The following is a 23,982-nucleotide window of genomic DNA, read 5'->3' as shown; positions in this document are numbered from 1 at the left end:
ACCCTTAGAGGAAAATAAGAGAAAAAATTAGATAGAAGAGAAAGTTGAATGTGAGAGAAACATATGATGAGAAAGAATAATAAGAGAGAAAGTGTGATGAGAAAAAATGAAGAGAAAGTGTAATGAGAGAAAATGAGGAAAGAGAGCATAGAAGAAATTGAGAAGAGAAAAAGTATAATGAGAGAGAAAGTGTGTTGAGAAAGAAAGTATGATGAGAAAAATGAGAGAATAAAGAGAGAGAAAATGAGGAGAAATTGTGTGATGACAGAGAATACAGAGAGAAAATGGTAGAGAATGCGTGATGAGAGAAAATGAGGAGAGATAAAGTATGTTGAGAGAGAAAGTGTGATATAGAATGAGGAGAGAGAAAGTATTATGAGAGAGAACAAGGAGAGAGAGTGAAATGAAATAAAAAATTGAACAAATATACTAAAGGTATTTTCGTCCAAAACTTAATTCTCATTCCCATTCCATCAAAACCTAACAGAGAAGGTGAGTTTCATCCATACCCAAATTTTTTTGTTTCATTTCAAAATCTTAATTTTATTCTCATCAATCAAATACAAAGTTTGGGAATGAATCATAAATCCATTCCCTCATTCCCAAATCTTTAAACAAAAATTTTGTAGCGCGCCCTTTCGTCAATTGATTAAGAAAGTTAAGCGATCATTACTGATACGGTGAAGAGATAAGAGGGAAGGACATTTGACATCAATTAGGTTTGGGTTTAAGTGGAAGCACTGTTCATTCCCAGAGGGGGGAGGGGGGGGGGGGGTTTGTGTTTTGGTCCGCCGTCAGGAGGACCTTCTTCCTCCCTCCTCACCGATGCCGACGCCAGCTGCCGCCCACTCCTCTCCTTTACCTCCTTTCCCTCGACCTGCACCCCAACGTTGCCTCCAGGCGAAAGGAGCTGGTTGGTGTTTCTCCGCCGCCGCTAGGTTTAGGAGCAGGGCCTTCGTGTTCTGGTCCAGGCGCCACCTGCTGGAACAGTCGTCGCCCCCTCCGCCCAAGGCCACCGACACACCGGCAGCTCATGTCCCTCTGGGTCGCTCCAGGTCGACGCTGCCGTCACCATCCTCCCATGCCAACGCCACTACCTCCTCTTCACGCCATAGCCGTCACGGCCTTCTCATTCATCGCCTGTGAGCCACAACTCCCTTTCCCTCTTCCTCTCCTTACCCACTCGCCGACAGCCAACCCGAGCGTCATCCTCGGCGTTAAGGTTACCACCTCCAACGCCCCTTACCTACGCGCTAACTTCCAGCACCCGTGGCCATCCGATCCAGCAGTCGCCGACGCTTCCTATCGTCATTGCCACCTCCGACGACCACCGCCGTCGTCGCCTCCAGCGATTGCCACAGCCACCTACAGCGACCGCCCTCGCCACCTTCAGCGGTAGTCGTCGCCGCCTTATCCACGGTCTTTGTCCTCCGGCCAACCGCCGCCCGAGTTCTTAGCCTCCACAGTATTTATCTGCTTCGGCCTGCAAGTCGATAAGGTGTTAGGCCTTCGTGCCGTTATTCCGGCCTTCGAGCCACCGTTATGTTTCGCCCTGCGCGCCGCTGTGGTGTGTTCGGTCTGCGTGTCGATATTATATCCCGGTCTGCGTGCCGACGTCATCTCTCGGTCGGCATGCCACTATTGTCTCTCAGCCGCCATGTTGTTTGCTGGATCCAGGTCACGCTCGACTCCCGGCAGTCAGATCCAGCTCCTCAGCTGGTGCATTCATCTATCTTTCATGGTCGCGACGACTTGAGCAGCAGTGTGACCAGCTCACCGATCCATCCAAGGGTGCCCTCGGAGCTGGGGTACGTCACTGTACTCGTCTTGTATTTATTTAGTTGTTCTACCATGATTCGACTGTTTATATATTCGTGGGACCTGCCTCGAGTATCGGGGTACCAGGAACCGGGGCACATCGGTTGCTGGCTACAGGTACTACCGACTAGAGGACCTCTGACGACTTGGTCAACACAGAGGACAGTTCACTATCCGGGTCATGGAGATGCGGTCAACATTCCAGGCACGTCATTTCGGCAGCCCTGTCTTCTCAGATTCCGGACAGGATCATAATTGACACCGTCTGTGGGAACTTCGCCTAATCTAGAACGTGAAGATGGACGACACCGGAAAATTCTGTTATACTCATGACCTTGGTGGGTTTCGATGAGCATATTCTGTTCTTCTTACTCCACGGGTATTCGGGAGTCGAGGAATTGAGTCAGATTCTCTGCTGGTCGGCAGGTCAGTTCCTTCATTATATTTTCTCTTTCAGTTGAGAATTTGCCATAGTTCCCCAGCCGAAGACTCCTGCGCCGATCGATCAGGATTATATTTGCGAAGACTCCCGCGCCGATCGGGCGGGATTATATTTGCAAAGACTCCCACGCCGATCGGCCGTGATTATATTTGCGAAGACTCCCGAGTTGATCGGCCGGGATTATATTATATTAGAGCCACAGGCTCAATTGCAAAGACTCCCGTGTCGATCGACCGGGTTTGAGTTATATTAGAGTCATATGCTCTAGAAGTCGAGCGACGACTATAAATCCCAGAGTCGAGCGGCGACTATTAACCCTAGAGTCGAGCGGCAACTATAAACCCCAGAGTCTAGCGACGACTATAAACCCCTGTGAAGACCATCGAGCGACGACGTTAAACCCATGTCTCCACCGACGGTCGAGCGGCGACCTTAAACCCGAGTCTTCACCGACCAGCTTATCAGAGCATCTATCTCCCCCGCTCGGGGTCGAGTGATTATCACTGGTTTCAGACCAGCTTATCAGAGCATCTATCTCCCCTGTTCGGGGTCGAACGATCGTCACCAGTGGATCTCCTATCTCCCCCATTCGGGGGTCGAAAGGTCTTCACTAGTCACGAACCAGTCTTATCGGATCTTCTATCTCCCCCGTTCAGGGTCGAGCGATCGTCACCAGCGGATCTCGTATCTCCCCCATTCGGGGTCGAGTGGTCTTCACTAGTCACGAATCAATTTTATCGAATCTTCTATCTCCCCCATTCGGGGTCGAGCGATCGTCACCAGCAGATCTCCTATCTCCCCCATTCGGGGTCGAGCGGTCTTCACTGGTCATGGACCAACATATCAGATATTCTATCTCCCCCGTTCGGGGTTGAGAGGTCTTCATTGGTCTCGGACCAGTATATCATATTTCCTTATCTCCCTCGTTCCAGATCGAGTGATCTTCACTGGTCTTGGACCAGCTCCTCGGATCTCATATCTCCCCCATTCGGGGTTGAGAGGTCTTCATTGGTCACGGAGCATATCAGAGCAGCTTATCTTCCTCGTTCGGGGTCGAGCTATCTCTAATGGTTGTGAACAAGAGTATCTCCACTGGTTTTGGGCCAGAATATCTCACGGGCGATGCGCTCACTCGGTTAACGACTTTTGCTTGCGTGCGCTTTCGATTCATGGGCTATACTCTCGTTCAGTTCACAGGCGATGTGCCCGTTTGGCTCACGACTTCCGTTTCCGTATGCATGTGATTTTGCGGGCTATATTTCTGCTCGATTTTAGGGCTCCACTCCTGCCCTACTTCATCACTCACTCCGTATTCGCCTATGCACTCACTTGGCGTTCGGCCGAGAGCTTGCCTGACAGCCGCTCGACACTATTTTTCATCACTCGGTCGACACGTTGGTAGCCACTTGATCCTTTGCCCGATCGGCCGCTTAGCCACGTGCTTGCTTCACTCGACATCTTGGTGGTCTTCAGGTCGGCATTTTACAGTCACCATGTTGACATTTCGAGATCACCCGATCATATTTTACAGTCATTCGATCGACATTTTTCGGGGCCCGATTTCCATCCATCCGATCGCCCGGTCGGTATCTTTGCGATTGTGCGCTCAGCATCGCCTGCCCCGCGTCTATCCACTCGATTTCCATCCACCTGATCACCCGGTCGGCATCTTCGCGGTCACGCGCTTGGCACCGTCCCACTCTGTACTACTCGATTGTCGGGCCAGCATTTTATGATCGACTGGTCGACACTTTCTCGGTCGCCCGTCCGACATCGCTCGTCCGCTCGGTCTACTCAACATCCCGCGTGTCGCTCGGTCTACTATCATTTTGTCACTCACTTGGCGTTTTGGCGCTCGCCCAACATGTGTCTGGTTATCGACTTGGTCCGCTCGACACCATTACCATCTCATGCGACATCATTACTATAGCAACTGCTCGTGAGACATTATATGAGGGGTTCAACGATTTGACTTCAATATTGAGAGTGATTCAGCCTCTGCGATAGACTGTCTAGTCAGTCGAACTCGCACCTCCTTCGACTAGACTTGAAGGGGAGGCTTGTGATACGGTGAAAAGATAAGAGGGAAGGGCATTTTGGACATTTACATCAATTAGGTTTGGGTTTTAAGTGGAAGCACTGTTCACTCCCGGGGGGGGCGGGTTCGCGCTTTTGGTTCGCCGCCAGGAGGACCTTCTTCCTCCCTCCTCACCGGTGCTGACTCCGACCGCCGGCCACTCCTCTCCTTTACCTCCTTTCCCCCGGCCTGCATCCCAGCGCTGCCACCATGAGGAAGGAGCCGGTTGGTGTTTCTCCATCGCCGCTAGGTTTAGGAGCAGGGCCTTCGTGTTCTGGTCCAGCCGCCACCTGCTGGAACAGTCGTCGCTGTAGGACCGTTGGGCCGGCTAAGGGGGGGTTGAATAACCTGAAAAAAATAAACAGAAAAGACCCTTCTCGACCTTTCAACAGAACACTTGCATAAAGTAAATTAGCAGTAAATAAAAAGCAGAAAGAAGAGACTCACAATTTGACTTGGTTACAACCAAGGAGGTTGTTAATCCAAGGAATGAACGTGCACTAAAATATCTCCTTCAGGCGGAGAAGCCTCTTACAGCAGTGAAAGCACAAAAGACAGAAGCTAAACTAGAACAGAAGCGCACAAGTGTTTGGAATGTAAATTTCTGAGTTGATGAAAAGCTTCTGGACCAAGGCTATATTTATAGCCTTGGTCGGGGCGCCTGGAAGGGTTCCGGGCGCCCTGGGGGGATAAAACTTTATCCCCCAACGTTCAGATCGCGTAAATCGTGATCCTGGTCAAAATCAGGGTTCGGGCGCCCGGAAGGGTTCCGGGGGCCCCGGATGGCTCCAGGCGCCCCGGACTGTTCCGGGCGCCCCGGAGCCCAAAGTCAACAGCGTTGACTTTTTTGTCGGGGACCTCTTCTTTGGTTCAGTCCCTCCTCAGTCCGATTCTTCTCCTCCGGATCCGCTCGCTTGGGTGATCTCTGCCATCCGGAAAAGGGCTCACCCGAACCCAACTTCCGGTCTTCTCGAGCGAGCTTCCCTCCGGCTTCTCGTCCCTCGGAATCGCTGCGTGTTTCCTTCTCGTCCGCCGGCGTACTCATCCGCAGTCTTCGTCCCTTGGACGCACCGCGTGTCGTCCTTCTCGCTAGCTGCGTCTCTTGCTCCCCGAGCAATCTTCCGCTCCAGCTTTCGTCCATCGGAACCACCGCACGCTTCCTTCTCGTCTGCCGGTGTACTCTTCCGCAGCACCTCGTCCCTCGGACTGCCGTCCTTCTCGCTAGCTGCGTCTTCCGCTCGACTACCTGTGTTCCTAAGCTCCTGCACACTTAGACACAAGGTTAAAACAAACAGGACCTACCTTAACTTGTTGATCACACCAAAACAACCTTGGGGTTCCAACAATCTCCCCCTTTTTGGTGTGATCAACCCAAGTTAAGCTAGGGTTAAAATAGACATAAAATTGAATTAAGTAAATTAACTTAAATTACAATTTAAGTGCAAAAAGATAGAAAAAATTAAATCTATCTACCTCCCCCTAGACTTATACTTTCCCTTCTCCCCCTTTGATCACAAAAAAATGGGGTTCCAAGAAAAATAATCTAAGGGTTAAAGACTTAGAAAAAGTATTTCAAAAAAAATCTAAATTTTTCTAAGTAATTAAAGCTGAGATTTCTAGTTTCAAGAAAAAAATTCTTAACTTAGGAAAAAAATAATTTTTGAGAATATTTCTAAGTATATAAATAAAATCCAAAAAAAAATCCTAACTTACATTTTTAAGTAATTTTTTTTTAAATGACTTAGGCAAAAAAAATTCTAAGTAGGTAAATTTCTAATTTGAAATAAAATGTTTTGAATAACCTTTTTCAAACACTAATTAATTCTTGTCTTAATGCTTCATTAGTAAGTTAATTAAACATTTATTTCAATATTTTGGCTTCCAGGTCGTGGCGAGGCACTAGGCCTTCTTGATTATTGGAGCAACAACCACTTCCTTAGACAAAGTCTTATAAAGAAATTTTTTGTTTAATTTTCTCACTTAAAGCGCTAATTTTACTTTTAAAATTAATTTAAGCATGATTTAGGAACCCAATATAGGTTCCAACCTACTGGATTAACTAAAAAGTTTTTAGGGACATATTTTCTTGAAATGTTCCTAATTTGTCCCGGGTGATATTTAAAGTACCATTTTAAATTATTAAATCTTCTAACATTGGTTTTACATGAACATGCATAATTGTTTAAGTTATCTATTTGAATTTTCAAATCATCATTTTCAAATTTCAATTTTTCATTTGCTATTTTTAATTTATCCAATTCTTCTAAGGGACAAGATTTAGCTAGAATTACTTTTAAATTTTTATTTTCACTTTCTAATTTGCAGCAATCTTTTGTTAAAAGTTTAACGAACTTGAACATTTTATCGGGAGGAAGAGATCGTACCTGACTTACCTTGTTGATCTCGTTGTCCGTTTCTCCCCCTGAGCTACTGCTTTCTTCCGACGGTCTCCCCCTTCATCGATGCTCTCGATGCTCATTTCGGAAGAGCTTGAATCGCAGTCGTCGTCTTGATGACTCGCCATCAGTGCGAGTCCGGAAAATGCTTCGACTTCCGATTTGGACGAGGTATCGTCCCACGTCGCCTTCAGGGCCTTTCGTTTTTGGATAGGCTTCTTACCCTTTTCCTTGTCTCTGTTATTCAACTTGGGGCAGTTGTCCTTGACATGCCCTTCTTCGTCGCAATGGTAGCAGCGGATAGTTCTTTTCTTTCTACCCTGTGGATGGTTAGTTTTTCTAGAATTGTATAACTTCTTAAATCGTCTTACCATCATTACCATTTCCTCGTCGTCGAGAGAAGATTCCGATTCAGGTTCGTCTCTCGAAGCTTTGAGGGTGACGTTGTTCTTTGGCTCCCTCATTCCTGCACATCTTGACTCATGCACTTCAAATGTTGAAAAAAATTCTTCTAATGAAATTTTTTCTAAGTCCTTCGAAATGTAAAAAGCATCTACTAGTGACGCCCATTTTGAATTTCTAGGGAAGGAATTTAAAGCGTACCTGAGCGAATCTCGGTTACTTACCTCTTCTCCGAGATTCGAAAGTTCGGTGATGAACTCCTGTATCCTCGAGTGTAGATGTGCAATTGTTTCACCTTCTTCAAGACGAAGGTTGGTGAGCTGGTTGCGAAGTAAATCCCGTCTCGCAAGCTTGACTTCGGATGTTCCTTCGTGTAATTCAAGGAACTTCTCCCAAAGCTCCTTTGCCGAGTTGTAGGTGCCGACACGGTTGACTTCTTGTGGCGGAAGTACGGTTAGCAGATGAAATTCTGCTTTCTTGTTTGCCACGTACTTGACTTGCTCTTTCTTTGTCCATTGATTTTTCGCTTTGCCCTCGGGAGCTTCAAAACCATGTTCCATTGTTAGTAATAAATCAAAATCGGTACCGAAAAATACCTCCATGTGCTTCTTCCAGCTTGCAAAGTCCCTCTCGAATTTTGGTGGGTGGATGTTAGATCCGGCTATCTCGTTGCTTCGTTCGGCGATTAGTCCTCCTGAAGCGTCTCGGCTCTGATACCACTTGTAGGACCGTTGGGCCGGCTAGAAGGGGGGTTGAATAGCCTGAAAAAAATAAACAGAAAAGATTCTTCTCGACCTTTCAACAGAACACTTGCATAAAGTAAATTAGCAGTAAATAAAAAGCAGAAAGAAGAGACTCACAATTTGACTTGGTTACAACCAAGGAGGTTGTTAATCCAAGGAATGAACGTGCACTAAAATATCTCCTTCAGGCGGAGAAGCCTCTTACAGCAGTGAAAGCACAAAAGACAGAAGCTAAACTAGAACAGAAGCGCACAAGTGTTTGGAATGTAAATTTCTGAGTTGATGAAAAGCTTCTGGACCAAGGCTATATTTATAGCCTTGGTCGGGGCGCCTGGAAGGGTTCCGGGCGCCCTGGGGGGATAAAACTTTATCCCCCAACGTTCAGATCGCGTAAATCACGATCCTGGTCAAAATCAGGGTTCGGGCGCCCGGAAGGGTTCCGGGCGCCCCGGAGCCCAAAGTCAACAGCGTTGACTTTTTTGTCGGGGACCTCTTCTTTGGTTCAGTCCCTCCTCAGTCCGATTCTTCTCCTCCGGATCCGCTCGCTTGGGTGATCTCTGTTGGTGCAACCTTAGGTCAAGGTTGACCTGGTTGACCCGACTCGAGTTGACGTGACTCGAGTTGTATTTTGATGTTTGACTTGGGAAGATTGTCGGTGCAACCTTAGGTCAAGGTTGACCTAGTTGTGTTGCATGTTGATGTTTGACACTCGTGAGAGAGTTCTATTCTTGATGTGGGACAAGAATAGATGTTTGGGAGATTATTGGTGCAACCGTAGGTCAAGGTTGACCTGGTTGACCTGATTCGGGAAAAGTCCAAGTATGGAGACTTGGCACTGGAAAAGTCCAAGTATGGAGACTTGGCACGGAAAAGTCCAAGCAGGGAGCTTGGCACGCGAAAAGTCCAAGTATGGAGACTTTGGAAAAGTCCAAGTATGGAGACTTGCACGGAAAAGCCTAACTGGGATGTTAGGCGGTTGGAAAGTCTGGTGAGTGAAGCCAGGTGAAAGTCTAGACTGGATGTTAGGCAAGTATGGAAAGTCCCGTGAGTGAAGCCGAGCGGTGAGAAAGTCCTAAGCGGGATGTTAGGCGGTGTGGAAATCTGGTGAGTGAAGCGGTGAAAGTCCCGTGAGTGAAGCCGGGAAAATCCGGATGGATCGGGGATGATCGGACTTCGGTGTTAGAAAGTCCAAGTAGGTCAAAGGATTGACCGGACACTTGGCGAGGAGTTCTAGCAGTCAAGGGAGTGACCGGATGCTAGGGATGAAGTACCAATAGGTCAAGGTTGACCGGATATTGGTTTGAAGTCTTGGGACTTGGTTTGGGCAAAAACCAAGCTCGGATCGGTCACCGACCGATCGGTGATCTGTTTGCTCGATCGGTCCGGTGACCGATCGATACAACAAGCTCTGTTTCGATTCGATCGGCGGTGACCGATCAGTTAGTTCTGATCGATCGGGCCGCATCGATCGACAACGATCGAGGCGCAGAAGTTCGGGAAGAGAAGCTGATCGGTCTACGGACCGATCATGAGGTTCCCTGATCGATGCCGTGGACCGATCAGGGGTCCCCGATCGGTCCATGGACCGATCGGAGACGGAACAGAAGCAGGAATGGATCGGTCTGTGGACCGATCCACATGGAGCCTGATCGGTCCACAGACCGATCCAGGCACTAGCCGTTGCGATACAACGGCTAGATTTCTTCTGTGTTTTCTTCGCTTTCTTCGCAGGTTATAAAAGGAGGGCTGCTGCTGCGAGCCTCACTTCTTCTTCTTCTTCTTCCTCCTTCCTGTTGCTAAGTGCTGCTGTGCTTGAGCTTTGTTGAGCTCGTCCAAAGCTTCGCGTGAGCTTCCGGCTGGATCACCTGCTGTTGTAGGCGCTTGGAGCTGTTGCTTCATCCAGTCGACAAGAAGGCAAGCTAGGGTTATTACATTCTTGTATTGTACTTAGTTTCTTGCTGTATTCTTGTACTTCTGTTTATCTTGCTGTTGCAAGACATTGTGGCGAGGTTTCTCCACCCAGAAGGAGTTTGATTTAGCCGGTTTTCCGGGGACTCATCCACCGACGGATTGATAGGCTTCGTCCACCTTACGGACACGCCGAGGAGTAGGAGTTTCATCTCCGAACCTCGTTACATCGACGAGTTTGAGGTTTGATCTTTCCGCTTTCGTTTCTTTGTTTTATTTTCCGCTGCGCTAACCCTTATTGTAGAAAGAAACGAGAAATTTGGGGTCGGCTATTCACACCCCCCTCTCTAGCCGCGTACAAAGGATCCTAACAAGTGGTATCAGAGCCAGGTTGCTCTTCATCGGATCAACACCCGTGGGAGCAAAGCTAGAGAATGGATCTCTATGGAGAAGATGTCACCATTCCACCCTTCTACGAATGCGGCGACTTCGCGTATTGGAAGGTAAGGATGAAGTACTTTCTTATGACTAACATAATGAATTGGTTTTGTGTACAAGAAGGTTTTACTCCTCCGGTGGATAAGGAAGGAAAACCACTTGAGAAGAAGGAGTGGACAAGAGAACAAATTCACAAATCCGAAATCAACGAAGAGGTAACGAGAATAATTGAATTTTCATTGCCTACTAACATCTTGTGTAAGATAGGTTACAACAATGCCAAGGAATTATGGGATAACTTGGCCAAGTACCATGAGGAGAGCTCCACTTCAAGCCATGGGGAGGAGCCTAGTGAGCCAAGTAGCTCACATCATGGAGGGAGCAAATTAGAAGTTGAGGGTTACTCAACATCTAAGGACGAAGAGGAGGAAAGTTCTTCTTCAAGTTCGGAGCAAGAAGAAGAAGCTTCTACCTCCGAAAGAGATGAAGAAGAGAGCTCGCATCCACCCTCAACCCTAGGTAACTCGAGCAATTTAAGTTCAATTAAATTACACATTATGTGCTTTGAGTGTAGGGAACATGGACATTACAAGAGTAAGTGTCCAAAGAGGGTAAGAAAGACTCCACCGGCGCCAAAGGTCAAGGAAGCCGAAGTCCCGATACGCAAAGGCAAGGAGCACGTGGTGTGCTTCCAATGCAAGCAAAGGGGACACTATAGGAGCCAATGTCCGAGGGGGAGGCAACCTCACAAGGGCAAGAGACCGGGCACATCGATAGGGGGAGCTAAGGCAAACCCTAAGGTAACCTCTAAGGTTCATTATTGCAATTCTAATAAAACTCATGCTAGTAGTTTTGTTGCAATTGTTAATAATGATAAGCATGTTAACTTTAGGAACCAATACATGTGCTTAGGAGCTAAACATGTTAGCCTAGGTAAGGATAACACTAGAAATACCAACCCTAGGATTAACGCTTCTAAAGTTAAGGAAAACCTAGGTAGAAATCCCAAGAAGACTAGACACATGCCTAGGAATATCTCAAGAGAAAATGACAAATTAAAACTTGAGGTATTGGAGAGGGAAAATCAAGTCTTGAGGTCAAGACTTGATAATTTAGAAAAGGCTCTTAAAAACATGGAGAAGTCATCTCTAGGGTTTAAGAGTCAAAAACCCAAGTCCAAGGACAAGAAAGGTTTGGGTCACAAACCTAAGTCCCAAATGGTCAAGCCCACTTACCACAATGTTCCATTTGATTATGGAACAAAACCTAGGGCTAGGAAGACCATTACCAAGGTTACAAGGGGAGTCACCCCTATAGTTGACCTTGATGAGACCCAAATGACCAAGGCTTCAAAGCCTAAGAGGGTCATTAGGAGGGTTGCTAGGGAAGTTATCCCTAGTGAATATTTAGTGAACCCAATGAGCTCTAATAGGTATTGGGTTCCTAGGAGCATCTTCTCTACCCCATAGATGGGTTAGAGAGTGTCAACTCCAATTAGAAGGGTAGTTAACCCAACTTTGAGGAAATTGACACTCAAGGAGCATTTTCAAGGTTTTGATAACCTTTGAAAATGAAAAAGGATTATTATTTACTCCTTAAAGAGTAAATTGTGCCATATTTGAAAAATATCGATTTTAATCTTATTTGGCACAATTTAAGAAAACCTAGAGAAATACCATAATTGGGATTTTGGTTGTCTCTTAGGGATATATGGGCAATCTAGGGTTAGATTCTAAGTTAGCTAAGGCTAAGGATACTTAGATAAGGAATTTAGGTATTTTATTTGTGCTAACTTGCCATGATTGGTTGCCATATGCCATGCCATGACATCATATTTATTTTATTATCATTTGAAATGTCATGATAATGCTTAGGTTATCTATATGTCATGTGTTAGTTTCGTTTCAAACTTTATGCCATGACATCATGACATTGGCACATGTTTTCATTTATGATACCATTTTATGCCATGTCATCATCTCTTGCATTAGTAATCAATTGAATTGATTTAAGGATGAAAAACACACTTTGATATTGAGATCAAATTTGTGTTTAGAAAATGCATGAGACCTTAGTCTAAGATACCTAAACTCATATCTCACATCAAAATTGACTTGGATGTGTTTGATACACTTTAGATGTGTGTGAGATATTAGGATCATGAGTTAGGATCAAGGTGCATAGTCCTTGTACCTAGATGACCCTAATTCAAGAAATTAAGGATCATAGGGAAAGCTTGTGTACAAGTCATGTACATCTAGCCCTAAGATTATGGTCCTAAATTCAAATGGTTTTAAAATCATTTTGAAATTGATTTGGAAAACCTTGATGAAGCCATCTTAGTGATTGCATTCATCATTGAACATTGTGATACAAAGTTGACTTAACTTTGAACTATTTCAAAGTTTTTGAATTTTGTATCAAGATTGAAAAATGGAAACTATTTTCATAGAAAATTATTTTTCCGTGATAGTATATGGTATGAGGAGTGTATCCTCAAAATTTTACGATTTTTGGAATTTTCTGGAATTTATTAGGAGTTTCTGAATTTCCGGGAAGGGAAATCAGAAATCTCTGATTTCAGAGTGTGGATCGGTCACCGGACCGATCCAGGGAAGTTCTGATCGGTCTGGTGACCGATCAGTGACGATCCAGTGCGATCAGTGAAGCGTGGATCGGTCTGGGGACCGATCCAGGGGGATTCTGATCGGTCTGGGGACCGATCAGTGCGTGCCAGTTTCTGATTTTCAGCTGTTGGTCTGAAATTTCAGCTGGAAGTTGGGTTTTGTGGATTTCTAAAGGTTTGAAACTCGCCAAGACATTGTTGGTGCAATGGTCAAGGGGGAGTTGACCTTTAGGGGAAGTTTTACCTAATTGTCAAGGGGAGTTGACTTTTAGGGGGAATTTTTACTCCAAAAGACTTTTAAGGATTAGTGATATGGGATTATCACTAAGTTGATTGTTGAGTTTAGTATCAAGGGGGAAATTAAGAGTTTCAAATGAAAGGTATGGGACTTTCATTAGGAAGAAACTCTTGACCTTGATACCCTCCTAATTCTTTTTGATGTGTGTCAAAAAGGGGGAGAATTATTGGGGAACCCAAGTTAGGTTATCGGGTTAACCTAAGTTTGGGGGAGAAACGTTCAAGGGAGAATATTGGAGTTTGGAAAGAATGTTCAAGGAAGAACATTGGAAAACCTGAGTTAAGGTTATCGGTTTAACCTAACTTGATTATGGTTTTGTCAAACATCAAAAAGGGGGAGATTGTTGGTGCAACCTTAGGTCAAGGTTGACCTGGTTGACCCGACTCGAGTTGACGTGACTCGAGTTGTATTTTGATGTTTGACTTGGGAAGATTGTCGGTGCAACCTTAGGTCAAGGTTGACCTAGTTGTGTTGCATGTTGATGTTTGACACTCGTGAGAGAGTTCTATTCTTGATGTGGGACAAGAATAGATGTTTGGGAGATTATTGGTGCAACCGTAGGTCAAGGTTGACCTGGTTGACCTGATTCGGGAAAAGTCCAAGTATGGAGACTTGGCACTGGAAAAGTCCAAGTATGGAGACTTGGCACGGAAAAGTCCAAGCAGGGAGCTTGGCACGCGAAAAGTCCAAGTATGGAGACTTGGCACTGGAAAAGTCCAAGTATGGAGACTTGGCAACGGAAAGTCCTAACTGGATGTTAGGCGGTTGGAAAGTCCCGTGAGTGAAGCCGGGCAGTGGGAAAGGACTGGATGTTAGGCAGTATGGAAAGTCCTGAAGCCAGGCGGTGAGAAAGTCCTAACTGGGATGTTAGGCGGTGTGGAAATCCTGGTGAGTGAAGCGGTGAAAGTCCCAGTGAGTGAAGCGTGCAAGGAAAATCCGGATGGATCGGGATGATCGGACTTGGTGTTAGAAAGTCCAAGTAGGTCAAAGGATTGACCGGACACTTGGAGGAGTTAGCAGGTCAAGGAGTGACCGGATGCTAGGGATGAAGTACCAATAGGTCAAGGTTGACCGGATATTGGTTTGAAGTCTTGGGACTTGGTTTGGGCAAAACCAAGCTCGGATCGGTCACCGCACCGATCCGGTGATCTGTTGCTCGATCGGTGCGGTGACCGATCGATACCAACGAAGCTCTTCGATTCTTGATCGATGCGGTGACCGATCAGATTAGTTCTGATCGATGCGGACCGATCGACAACGATCGAGGCGCGAAGTTCGGAGAGAGAAGCCGATCGGTCTACGGACCGATCATGAGGTTCCCTGATCGGTCCACCGATCAGGGGTTCCTGATCGGTCCATGGACCGATCGAAGACGGAACAGAAGCGGTTAGGGAATGGATCGGTCCGTGGACCGATCCACATGGAGCCTGATCGGTCCACGATCCTAGCCGTTGCGACACAACGGCTAGATTTCTTCTGTGTTTTCTTCGCTTTCTTCGCAGGTTATAAAAGGAGGGCTGCTGCGAGCCTCCTTCTTCTTCTTCTTCCTCCTTCCGGTTGCTAAGTGCTGCTGTGCTTGAGCTTTGTTGAGCTCCTCCAAAGCTTCGCGTGAGCTTTCGGCTGGGTTCCTGCTGTTGTAGGCGTCGCTTGAAGTTGCTGCTTCATACAGTCGACAAGAAGGCAAGCTAGGGTTATTACATTCTTGTATTGTACTTAGTTTCTTGCTGTATTCTTGTACTTCTGTTTATCTTGCTGTTGCAAGACATTGTGGCGAGGTTTCTCCACCCAGAAGGAGTTTGATTTAGCCAGTTTTCCGGGGACTCATCCACCGACGGATTGATAGGCTTCGTCCACCTTACGGACACGCCGAGGAGTAGGAGTTTCATCTCCGAACCTCGTTACATCGACGAGTTTGAGGTTTGATCTTTCCGCTTTCGTTTCTTTGTTTTATTTTCCGCTGCGCTAACCCTTATTGTAGAAAGAAACGAGAAATTTGGGGTCGGCTATTCACACCCCCCTCTCTAGCCGCGTACAAAGGATCCTAACAATCTCTGCCATCCGGAAAAGGGCTCACCCGAACCCAACTTCCGGTCTTCTCGAGCGAGCTTCCCTCCGGCTTCTCGTCCCTCGGAATCGCTGCGTGTTTCCTTCTCGTCCGCCGGCGTACTCATCCGCAGTCTTCGTCCCTTGGACGCACCGCGTGTCGTCCTTCTCGCTAGCTGCGTCTCTTGCTCCCCGAGCAATCTTCCGCTCCAGCTTTCGTCCATCGGAACCACCGCACGCTTCCTTCTCGTCTGCCGGTGTACTCTTCCGCAGCACCTCGTCCCTCGGACTGCCGTCCTTCTCGCTAGCTGCGTCTTCCGCTCGACTACCTGTGTTCCTAAGCTCCTGCACACTTAGACACAAGGTTAAAACAAACAGGACCTACCTTAACTTGTTGATCACACCAAAACAACCTTGGGGTTCCAACAGTCGCCTCCTCCGCCCAAGTCCGTCGGCACACCGGCAGCTCATGGCCCTTTGGGTCGCTCCAGGTCGACGCCGCCGCCACCATCCTCCCACGCCAACGCCACTACCTCCTCTTCACGCCGTAGCCGTCGTGGCCTTCTCATTCATTGTCTGTGAGCCACAACTCCCTTTCCCTCTTCCTCTCCTTACCCGCTCGTCGACAGCCAGCCCGAGAGTCATCCCTGGCGTTAAGGTCGCCACCTCCAGTGCCCCTGACCTGCGCGCTAACTTCCAGCGCCCGCAGTCGTCCCATCCAGCGGTCGCTGACGCTTCCCGTCGTCGTTGCCACCTCCGGCGACCACCGTCGTCGTCGCCTCCAGCGATTGCCACAGCCACCTACAGCGACCACCCTCGCCGCCTTTAGCGGTAGTCGTCGCCGCCTTATCCATGGTCTTCATCCTCCGGCCAGTCGCCGCCCGAGTTCCACAGTATTTATCTGCTTCGGCCTGCGAGTCGATAAGGTGTTAGGCCTTCGTGCCGTTATTCCGGGCTTCGAGCCACCGTTGTGTTTCGCCCTGCGTGCCGCTGTGGTGTGCTCGGTCTGCGTGCCGATATTATATCCCGACATGCATGCCGATGTCATCTCTCGACCGGCATGCTGCTATTGTCTCTCAGCTGGCATGTTGTTTGTCGGATCCAGGTCACACTCGACTCCCGACAGTCAGATCCGGCTCCTCAGCTAGTGCATTCATCTATCATTCAGGGTCGCGACGACTCGAGCAGCAGCGCGACCAGCTCACCGATCCATCCGAGGACGTCCCCCGGGGCTAGGGTACGTCACTGTACTCGTCTTGTATTTATTTAGTTGTTCGACCATGATTCGACTGCTTATATACTCGTGGGACCTGCCTCGAGTATCGGGGTACCAGGGACCGGGGCACTCCGATCGCTGGTTACGGATACTGTCGACCAGAGGACCTCTGACGACTTGATCAATACAGAGGACATCTCATCATCCGGGTCATGAAGATACGATTAATATTTCAGACACGTCATTCTAACAATCCCGTTTTCTCATATTCCCGACTGAATCAATTATCTAAATCAAAAACTTTAAACATGATGTATTTATTTAAATCAATAAAATATCGAATGGATTTTAAAAATATCATTAGAAAATAAGAAAAAAATGTAACCAGATTATTCTATGAATTATAAAATATTATTTTTGTGGTGCTGCTTTATCCGTATTCCATTAATAGTAAAATATGGTGGGTCCACCGCCCGCACTAGATTATTCTTCTCGCTTCTGTTGGCGGAATTAGAAATCGGAGCGTCAAATTTCCCAATCCCTATCGCTTCCCTTCTCGCCTTGGAAAGGATTGATCTTTGTTCGCCATGTCCGTCCCGGCGATCGCCCTCACCGTCTGCTCCACCGCTCACAATTCCTGCCAGATCGCCGCTTCCGCTGACTTCGATCTCAACCCCCGGGCCGGCTCCGTTGCTCCCTCGTCGTCCGCCGCCGCCGCCGCCGCCGCCGCGGCCGCGGGCTCCCACAAACCGATCGTCGGTGGTCTGTCCCGCATCTTTTCGGCCTCCGCCGGCTCGCACGCCGCTGATCTCGGTTCCTTTCGGCATGATAGGTCCGACGAGCTCGGGAGCTCGTATACCTACTCGCCGTCGCCGTTCAAGTGCCGAGAGCCTAGCCCCGTGACTGTGTTCCGCGGCCCGGCGTCGTGCAGCGGGAGTGGGTCGTCCAAGAGCCCTCCTTTCGTGAGGACTCCTCGGGAGTGGATGGGGGGCGATCGGAGAACCGGGAAAGATAGGCCTTTTAAGGGGTTTACTCGGAACGCGATCAGTTCCTGCCTGGATTATGCTTCTCCCGACTTCATATCCTCGAGTGGAAACACAGTCGATGTTGAAGAGTTGGCGTTCGGTTTGGATACTAGTGTGATCGATTCACCGAACTACGACCCATACGCCATGGAATTGCTTGCCGGTGCTCAGTCAAGACACAAAATTTTCTGCGAGGAGATCATCATCAAGGCCTTTTATGAAGCCGAGAGAGCTCACAGGGGTCAGGTGAATGTAAATTTTGCATATTATGGTTGTGTAGTTGAAATATACCATCAATTGACCAGATTATGCCCTTTATGATAGATGAGAGCGAGTGGAGACCCTTACCTGCAGCACTGTGTTGAGACAGCAGTTTTATTGGCGAAGATTGGAGCTAATACTACAGTAGTTGCTGCAGGGCTTTTACATGATACCCTGGATGACTCCTTTGTGGATTATGATCATATTTTTCATACATTTGGAGCTGGCATAGCAGATCTGGTTGAAGGGGTATGCTGTATTTTATATGCCTGTCAGCAGTAGAGACGATGAAGTTTATCAATTTGATGCTGCTTCTTTTCTTTCCGTAACTGTTCTTCTCTGAGTAGAAATTATACTTGACTTATCATGTTAGAAAATTTTCCCTGTATAGCTGTCATTCTATACCTTCATGATGCTTATCAAAGGTAATTATTTGGTTGATGCTAAACTGCTACTTTATACGCTTAGAAATAGGGCTGTAAATGAACCAAGCGTTCGTGAACAAACTTGGTGTTCGGCTTGGGAAGAGCTTGTTTATGTTCGTTCAATATACATAAGATTAATTAAACAAACAAACTTGAATAGCTCATTAAGCTAAACAAACAAGCTTGAACACATATGTGTTCAGCTCGTTAACGTTCATGAATAACGTTCATGAACAATGCTCACGAACCATATTCATTAATAAAATTCTTTTCAATATGCTAAATAAATAATAAAATAAATAAATAAATAAATTTAAATTATTAAGCTTAATAACCAATCAAACAATCAAACAAGCTTGAATTGAGAGTTTGATAACATCTAAACGAACCAAGCTCGAACCAAGCTCAAACCAAGCTCGAATTGAGAGCATATTAACATATAAATGAATCAAACTCAAGCCAAGATTCAAACAAACTCAAGCTCATAAAAAATAAACCAAGCCAAAATTGAACACTCATTTCAAAAGCTTGGTTCATTTTAAGCTCAGCTCGGTTTGGTTACCTTATCAAACAAGTTTGAACACCCAAAAACTCGGCTCGGCTTGTTTACAACCCTACTTAGAAATGTTATGTTGGTGTTTGGTTTTTAGGTAGAATACTCATAGTATTTTTGTCATGCCAATGTTGCTTTTTTGTCACACATAAGGTTATTTGTCGCCAAGATTATTTGGGTGCCAGATGATTAAGATAGCATGAAAGTGTGTGTCAATGATATGTTATTGAATACTGGGATGATGCTGCATTTCTGGGTTTCATATCAAGTGTCTACTTAAGCTTGTGGGTTGTCTAATGTACTTATTTGAGACATTTATGTATGCAGTTCAGTACGATTTCTCATTCCCATAATTCTATTTTCTTTCTTACATTCCTTGCTGTGGTAGCGTTGGTCAAATAATTACAATGATATATGCAAGTTCTGGAAGAAATAATTTCTTCCATTTTGCAGGTTTCTAAGCTGAGCCACTTGAGCAAGCTTGCTCGTGATAGCAATACCGCTAGCAAAGCTATTGAAGCTGATCGTTTGCACACAATGTTTCTGGCAATGGCAGATACGAGGGCAGTTCTCATAAAGCTAGCAGATAGGCTTCATAACATGATCACATTGGAAGCATTGCCTGCTGTTAAACAACAGAGGTTTGCAAAGGAGACTCTGGAGATCTTTGCTCCGTTGGCCAGTAGGTTGGGAATCTCAACTTGGAAGGAACATTTAGAGAATTTGAGTTTCAGACACCTTCATCCAGAGAAGCACAGAGATTTGTCTTTGCAGCTTATGAGATCCTCTGATGAAGCACTGGTTGCGTCTGCGTCCCAGGAATTAGGGAAAGCTTTAACAGATGAAGGTGTTACTTACCATGTTCTGTGTGGAAGGCATAAGAGCTTGTATAGCGTTTACTCCAAAATGGTCAAGTAAGAACTCACTTTGGTTTGATGTTAGCATGTTAGAAAAATGTTATTGATGTAACTGCAATTTTGATGTGAAACTAACTATAGAAAAGCTTATTTGTAGGAAAAAGTTAAGCATTGATCAAATCCATGACATTAATGGCTTGCGTCTAATCGTTGAGAATAAGGAAGATTGTCATAAAGCTCTAAGCATTGTTCGTAGGCTATGGCACGAAGTTACTGGGAGATTCAAGGACTACATAACCTGTCCTAAATTTAATGGGTGAGCCATCGATGAATATCATCTACTTAATAAGATTGTTATTGTAATCATGGATCATTGCCTGCAGGTATCAATCCTTGCACACAGTTGTAATGACTGAAGGGATGCTTCCTCTGGAAGTTCAGATTCGAACTAAGGAGATGCACTTGCAGGCTGAATATGGGATTGCAGCCCATTGGAGATACAAGGAGGGTAACTCCAGCCACCCCTCATTTGTACTTCAAATGGTAGAATGGGCAAGATGGGTTCTTAGTTGGCAGTGCGAAACGCTAAAGAAGGAAGAGTGTGAATCACTTGGGGACGCAAATTTAAGCACGCCAACATGCCAATTCCCTTCTCATTCCGGCGACTGCCCTTATGCCTTTTCGCAGAAGTGTGGCCACGATGGACCCATTTATGCCATAATACTGGAAAATGAAAAGGTGTGCTTCCTTTCACTGTGCCCCAAATTGATGTTTGCTGATAGTTAAGATATCAGATACTTACCGTCCGTTGTTGCAGATGTCTGTTCAAGAGTTTCCAGCAGATACTACTGTATCGGACTTGATGGATCGAGGTGGTGAAGGTAGCCCTGGAGGATCCCCTTGTAGCTTCCCTGTAAATTTGGAATTGAGGCCAAGACTGAACCACAAGCCAGTGACCGACCCGAGCCAGAAGCTAAAGATGGGGGATGTCGTGGAGTTGACCCCAGAACTCTCCGACGAGTCGTTGACTGAATATAGGGAAGAAATCCAACGCATGTATGAACGAGGACTTGCGCTCTCTAGCATGCATGGTTGAGGAACCTAATGATTGCCCAAGCCCAGGACTTATAACTTCAACTCGCAATGCGAGTTCTTATCTCTGTAAATACAGATTGCCAGTGATTATATGCATAAGGAATCTCATTGTATCAGCATAGACTAATTGTAACTTGCAAGTCTGCCATTTGTTCTCGGCTACGAGCATGCAAATTGTTTGTTTCTGATGTGTTTTGTGATGTTTTGCTTCTTACGAACACCTTGTCATCTGTGGCGTAATATGACTACACGCACTTGCAATAATATTTAACTTTTTCCTTTTTGCTGAAACTATTTGGATAACTTGCCCAATACAGAATTCATGCTTGGCACTGGAGAAATAAGGACTACAGGAAGAACAAAAGTTACAAGAAAAAGCACAACGGCCAGCAAAATCAGACATTAAAAACCAAAGTTGAGATAAAAAGGCACTTATAATGCATTCATGAAGCTCAGTTCCAGTTTCGATTCTCAACTACAGTTTATATATAGAGTTTTTTTTTTCCTAAATAGGACTTGCAACTGAGGGATACTAGATTTCTAGATTGTCGGCTACATGTACTTCCCGATTTATTTTGATGGTCGGTGAAAAATTTTTGCGGGCCGAAGTTTGCTGCTAGGTCAGAAATCCACTGTCTGCGTGCTCGACTGATGTTAAGTTTGTTGCTAGGCCGAGCGAAGGAGCCGAGCTAGGCCGAGCGAAGGAGCCGAGCTAGGCCGAGCGAAGGAGCCGCTCGGCCCGACTTCTGTATACTGCTCCCTTTGTCGCCCTTTTATTTGAGCGTCAAGTGTTTGAATGCTCCATGTGTCGAAGTTGACGGTGGATCGGATCCTTCTCCCCGGTCGGGACATGCTTCACTCGACTGGCCGATTCACTTTGCATTGTGCACATGAAACTTTACTACATATTTATGTGCATAGGAACAGCTATCTACACAAACTTCATCAAAAAAATTAACAGCTCAGTCCATAGATGTACCTTAACATGAATAGATGAACAGGTCAGTTCATAAAATTCTTAGCAAATGATAATTGTGATCCTTCAAATACCAAGAACAAATACTCCTTTGCATAATATCACAAGGGGATGCTCCCAAACACAAGTTTCTTATAAGAAGAAAAGTGCACATCTTCTTTCCAATGAAAATGCCAGCAGCCAAAATTTCTAAACATAAGGCAGCATAAGTAGCAAAACTTCACCTAAACACTTATTTTAAACAATTATAACTAGTATAGGAAGAAACAATATGAGGCCTTATAAATGTTGAATAGATCTTGTTTAGTATTCTCTGATCTTGTTAATATCTTCACTGAGCTTCAAATCAACCATTTAATAGAAACTCAATTGTATTCATGGATCACAGCAATAACATCAACATGAAATTATGTGCTGCATAATGCTTCTAAAGAAGCACAAAAAGTGGCAGGCAGTGACACCGTGCTGCCTACCTGCACCTCTATCAAAAATCTTCATTTTTTTGAGAAAACGGTGGCAAAGCTTTGTGGTCATAGGGATACCGCAATGAATGGTTTAACTTTCAATTCAATAGGTTGGATTTCTCTATTGTGTCCTTTAAAAGGCCCTGCTCTGTGATGATCATGATACCCTTATTAATTAAATAGCTACTGAAATATCCAAGCATTTACCAATGGGTAGATGAATGTCCTGAAGATCTGGTATCTCAAAATTTGAACTCCTTCCAGAGATGAAAGATTTTATCTTGTTGATTTCATGGGGAAATCCAGACTTCAAAAGACACGGTACGAAAAAATCAACCGTTATTCTATCTGGAGTACATCCTGAATCGACCATTTTCTGGAAAATTTCTACAGCTTCAAACATTCGCCCCTTCATGCAGTGTCCAATGATCAGTATAGTATAAGTATATTTGTCTGGAGTGCACCTCCTTTCCTCCATTTCTAGTAGAACTGAATTGGCCTCATCCACGTTGCCGGACTTACAAAGCCCATCGATGACAGGGTTGTAAAAGAAGGCTTGTGGCACGACATCTCTCCTCCTGCTCAGTACCTTCAGAAGATTCCTCGCATCACCAACTTTGTTCTTCCGGCACAAACAATGTATAACAACAGCAAATGTGTATCCGTTGGGCTTTACTTCCTTTTGATTCATCTCATCCCAGATCTTCATTGCATCATCGAGCTGCCCACTTCTGCAATACCCATTGATCAATGAAGTAAAAGTAACAACATCCGGAGGACAACCGCAAATTAACATTCTCTCATACAAAGAAATTGCCAATGGCATGTTCCCCAGCTTACCATACCCATTGATAAGGACATTGAATGTAACCCTGCTGGGTTTAACTCCGGCACCGATCATATCATCGAAAACCTCATATGCCTCTTCCATCTTGCCAATTTTGCAATAACCAGAAATGATAGATGTGTATGTGACCACGTTCGGCACACATGCACTATCCAATTGAATTTTCTGCAAAATCTCGTGCCCTCTATCAACCTGATCAGCTTTACAGAGTCCATCAATAAGAATGTTATAAGTAACTATATCTGGCACACAGCAAAAGCTTTGCATCTGATTGAAAAACTCTAATGCAGTATCCAAGTCGCCAATTCTACAAAGGCCCTTTATGATTATATTGAAGCTACATGTATCGACAACTAGAAACTGAGAACCTAAATTCTGTCTTAGAAAAAGAACGGCATCACCGACTCGGTCTCTCCGAACTAGAGAAGTTAAGAACTTGTTAAAAGTGTAGGATTGGAAACGATATCCGTACTTGGAAACCGCAGCAAGGAGGCCAGTGGCAAGGTCCAATTTACCAGCTTCAAAACAGGAATTAGCTAGAAACTCCACGAAGGAATCATCCACAGTGTGACCGTCCCTCGCCATTTCGTCGAACAACTTCACAGCGTCCTCATGTAGGCCAGACCGGCAGAGGCAGGAGATCAGGAATGTAAAAGTTTGGGGAAGGTGGACGACGGCGAGGTCCGAGCGGCTAAGGTAGAAGAAGCCAAGGGCAGAGCTGGAATCCGGGAGGCGACGTAGGGACGTGAAGACGATGGAAGGGGACAGGACAGGCCGAAGGGGGGAGAGGCGGGCGGCGGCAGCGGCATGAGTGGGGGCGCGTTGGAAGATGGTAGAGACTACCTTCGCGATCCAGAGATCGGCCGGTTCGGATTCCTGGGCGGAGGCGGCAAATAGGCGGCGGTGGGCGGGCCGGGCGAGCAGGAGGAGGTTGCGGCTGCAGCAGCTCACGAAATGGTGGAGCGGGGCGTGGGATAGCATCTAAAGCGCGGTATTTTCAAAATTATTCCAAGAAACATAGACATCCCCCAGCTTTACCGGTACTATTTTAGAGACGTAATCTCTAAATTAT

The 23,982-nt window shown here is 45.9% G+C and overlaps 2 protein-coding genes across 2 annotated transcripts; one reads left to right on the top strand and one right to left on the bottom strand.

Moving 5' to 3' along the window:
* The first annotated feature begins 16,913 nt into the window (after positions 1-16,913).
* On the top strand, positions 16,914-20,811 carry LOC122056331 (probable GTP diphosphokinase RSH2, chloroplastic). The gene is made up of 6 exons (XM_042618247.1): positions 16,914-17,678; positions 17,757-17,942; positions 19,125-19,585; positions 19,686-19,844; positions 19,912-20,266; positions 20,346-20,811. The coding sequence occupies exons 1-6, from the start codon at positions 16,995-16,997 to the stop codon at positions 20,622-20,624; spliced, it is 2,124 nt and encodes a 707-aa protein (XP_042474181.1). The 5' UTR covers positions 16,914-16,994; the 3' UTR covers positions 20,625-20,811.
* A 115-nt stretch (positions 20,812-20,926) lies between these two features.
* LOC122056332 (pentatricopeptide repeat-containing protein At2g06000-like) lies at positions 20,927-23,894 on the bottom strand. The gene has a single exon (XM_042618248.1). It carries the CDS (start codon positions 23,889-23,891, stop codon positions 22,239-22,241), a length of 1,653 nt encoding a protein of 550 aa, XP_042474182.1. The 5' UTR covers positions 23,892-23,894; the 3' UTR covers positions 20,927-22,238.
* Positions 23,895-23,982: the final 88 nt, after the last annotated feature.

Source organism: Zingiber officinale, chromosome 3B (genome assembly GCF_018446385.1).
Source record: "Zingiber officinale cultivar Zhangliang chromosome 3B, Zo_v1.1, whole genome shotgun sequence".
NCBI lineage: Eukaryota > Viridiplantae > Streptophyta > Magnoliopsida > Zingiberales > Zingiberaceae > Zingiber > Zingiber officinale.
Note: the sequence above shows the minus strand (reverse complement) of the source record. Positions and strands in the feature narration are given on the sequence as shown.

What these genes read in the sequence shown, in the direction of transcription:
- LOC122056331 (XM_042618247.1), top strand. Translation starts at nt 16,995, where the DNA reads ATGTCCGTCCCGGCGATCGCCCTCACCGTCTGCTCCACCGCTCACAAT. An exon ending in AGAGAGCTCACAGGGGTCAG is followed by an intron (nt 17,679 to 17,756) that starts GTGAATGTAAAT and finishes CCTTTATGATAG; the next exon opens with ATGAGAGCGAGTGGAGACCC. An exon ending in TAGCAGATCTGGTTGAAGGG is followed by an intron (nt 17,943 to 19,124) that starts GTATGCTGTATT and finishes TCCATTTTGCAG; the next exon opens with GTTTCTAAGCTGAGCCACTT.
- LOC122056332 (XM_042618248.1), bottom strand. Translation starts at nt 23,891, where the DNA reads ATGCTATCCCACGCCCCGCTCCACCATTTCGTGAGCTGCTGCAGCCGC.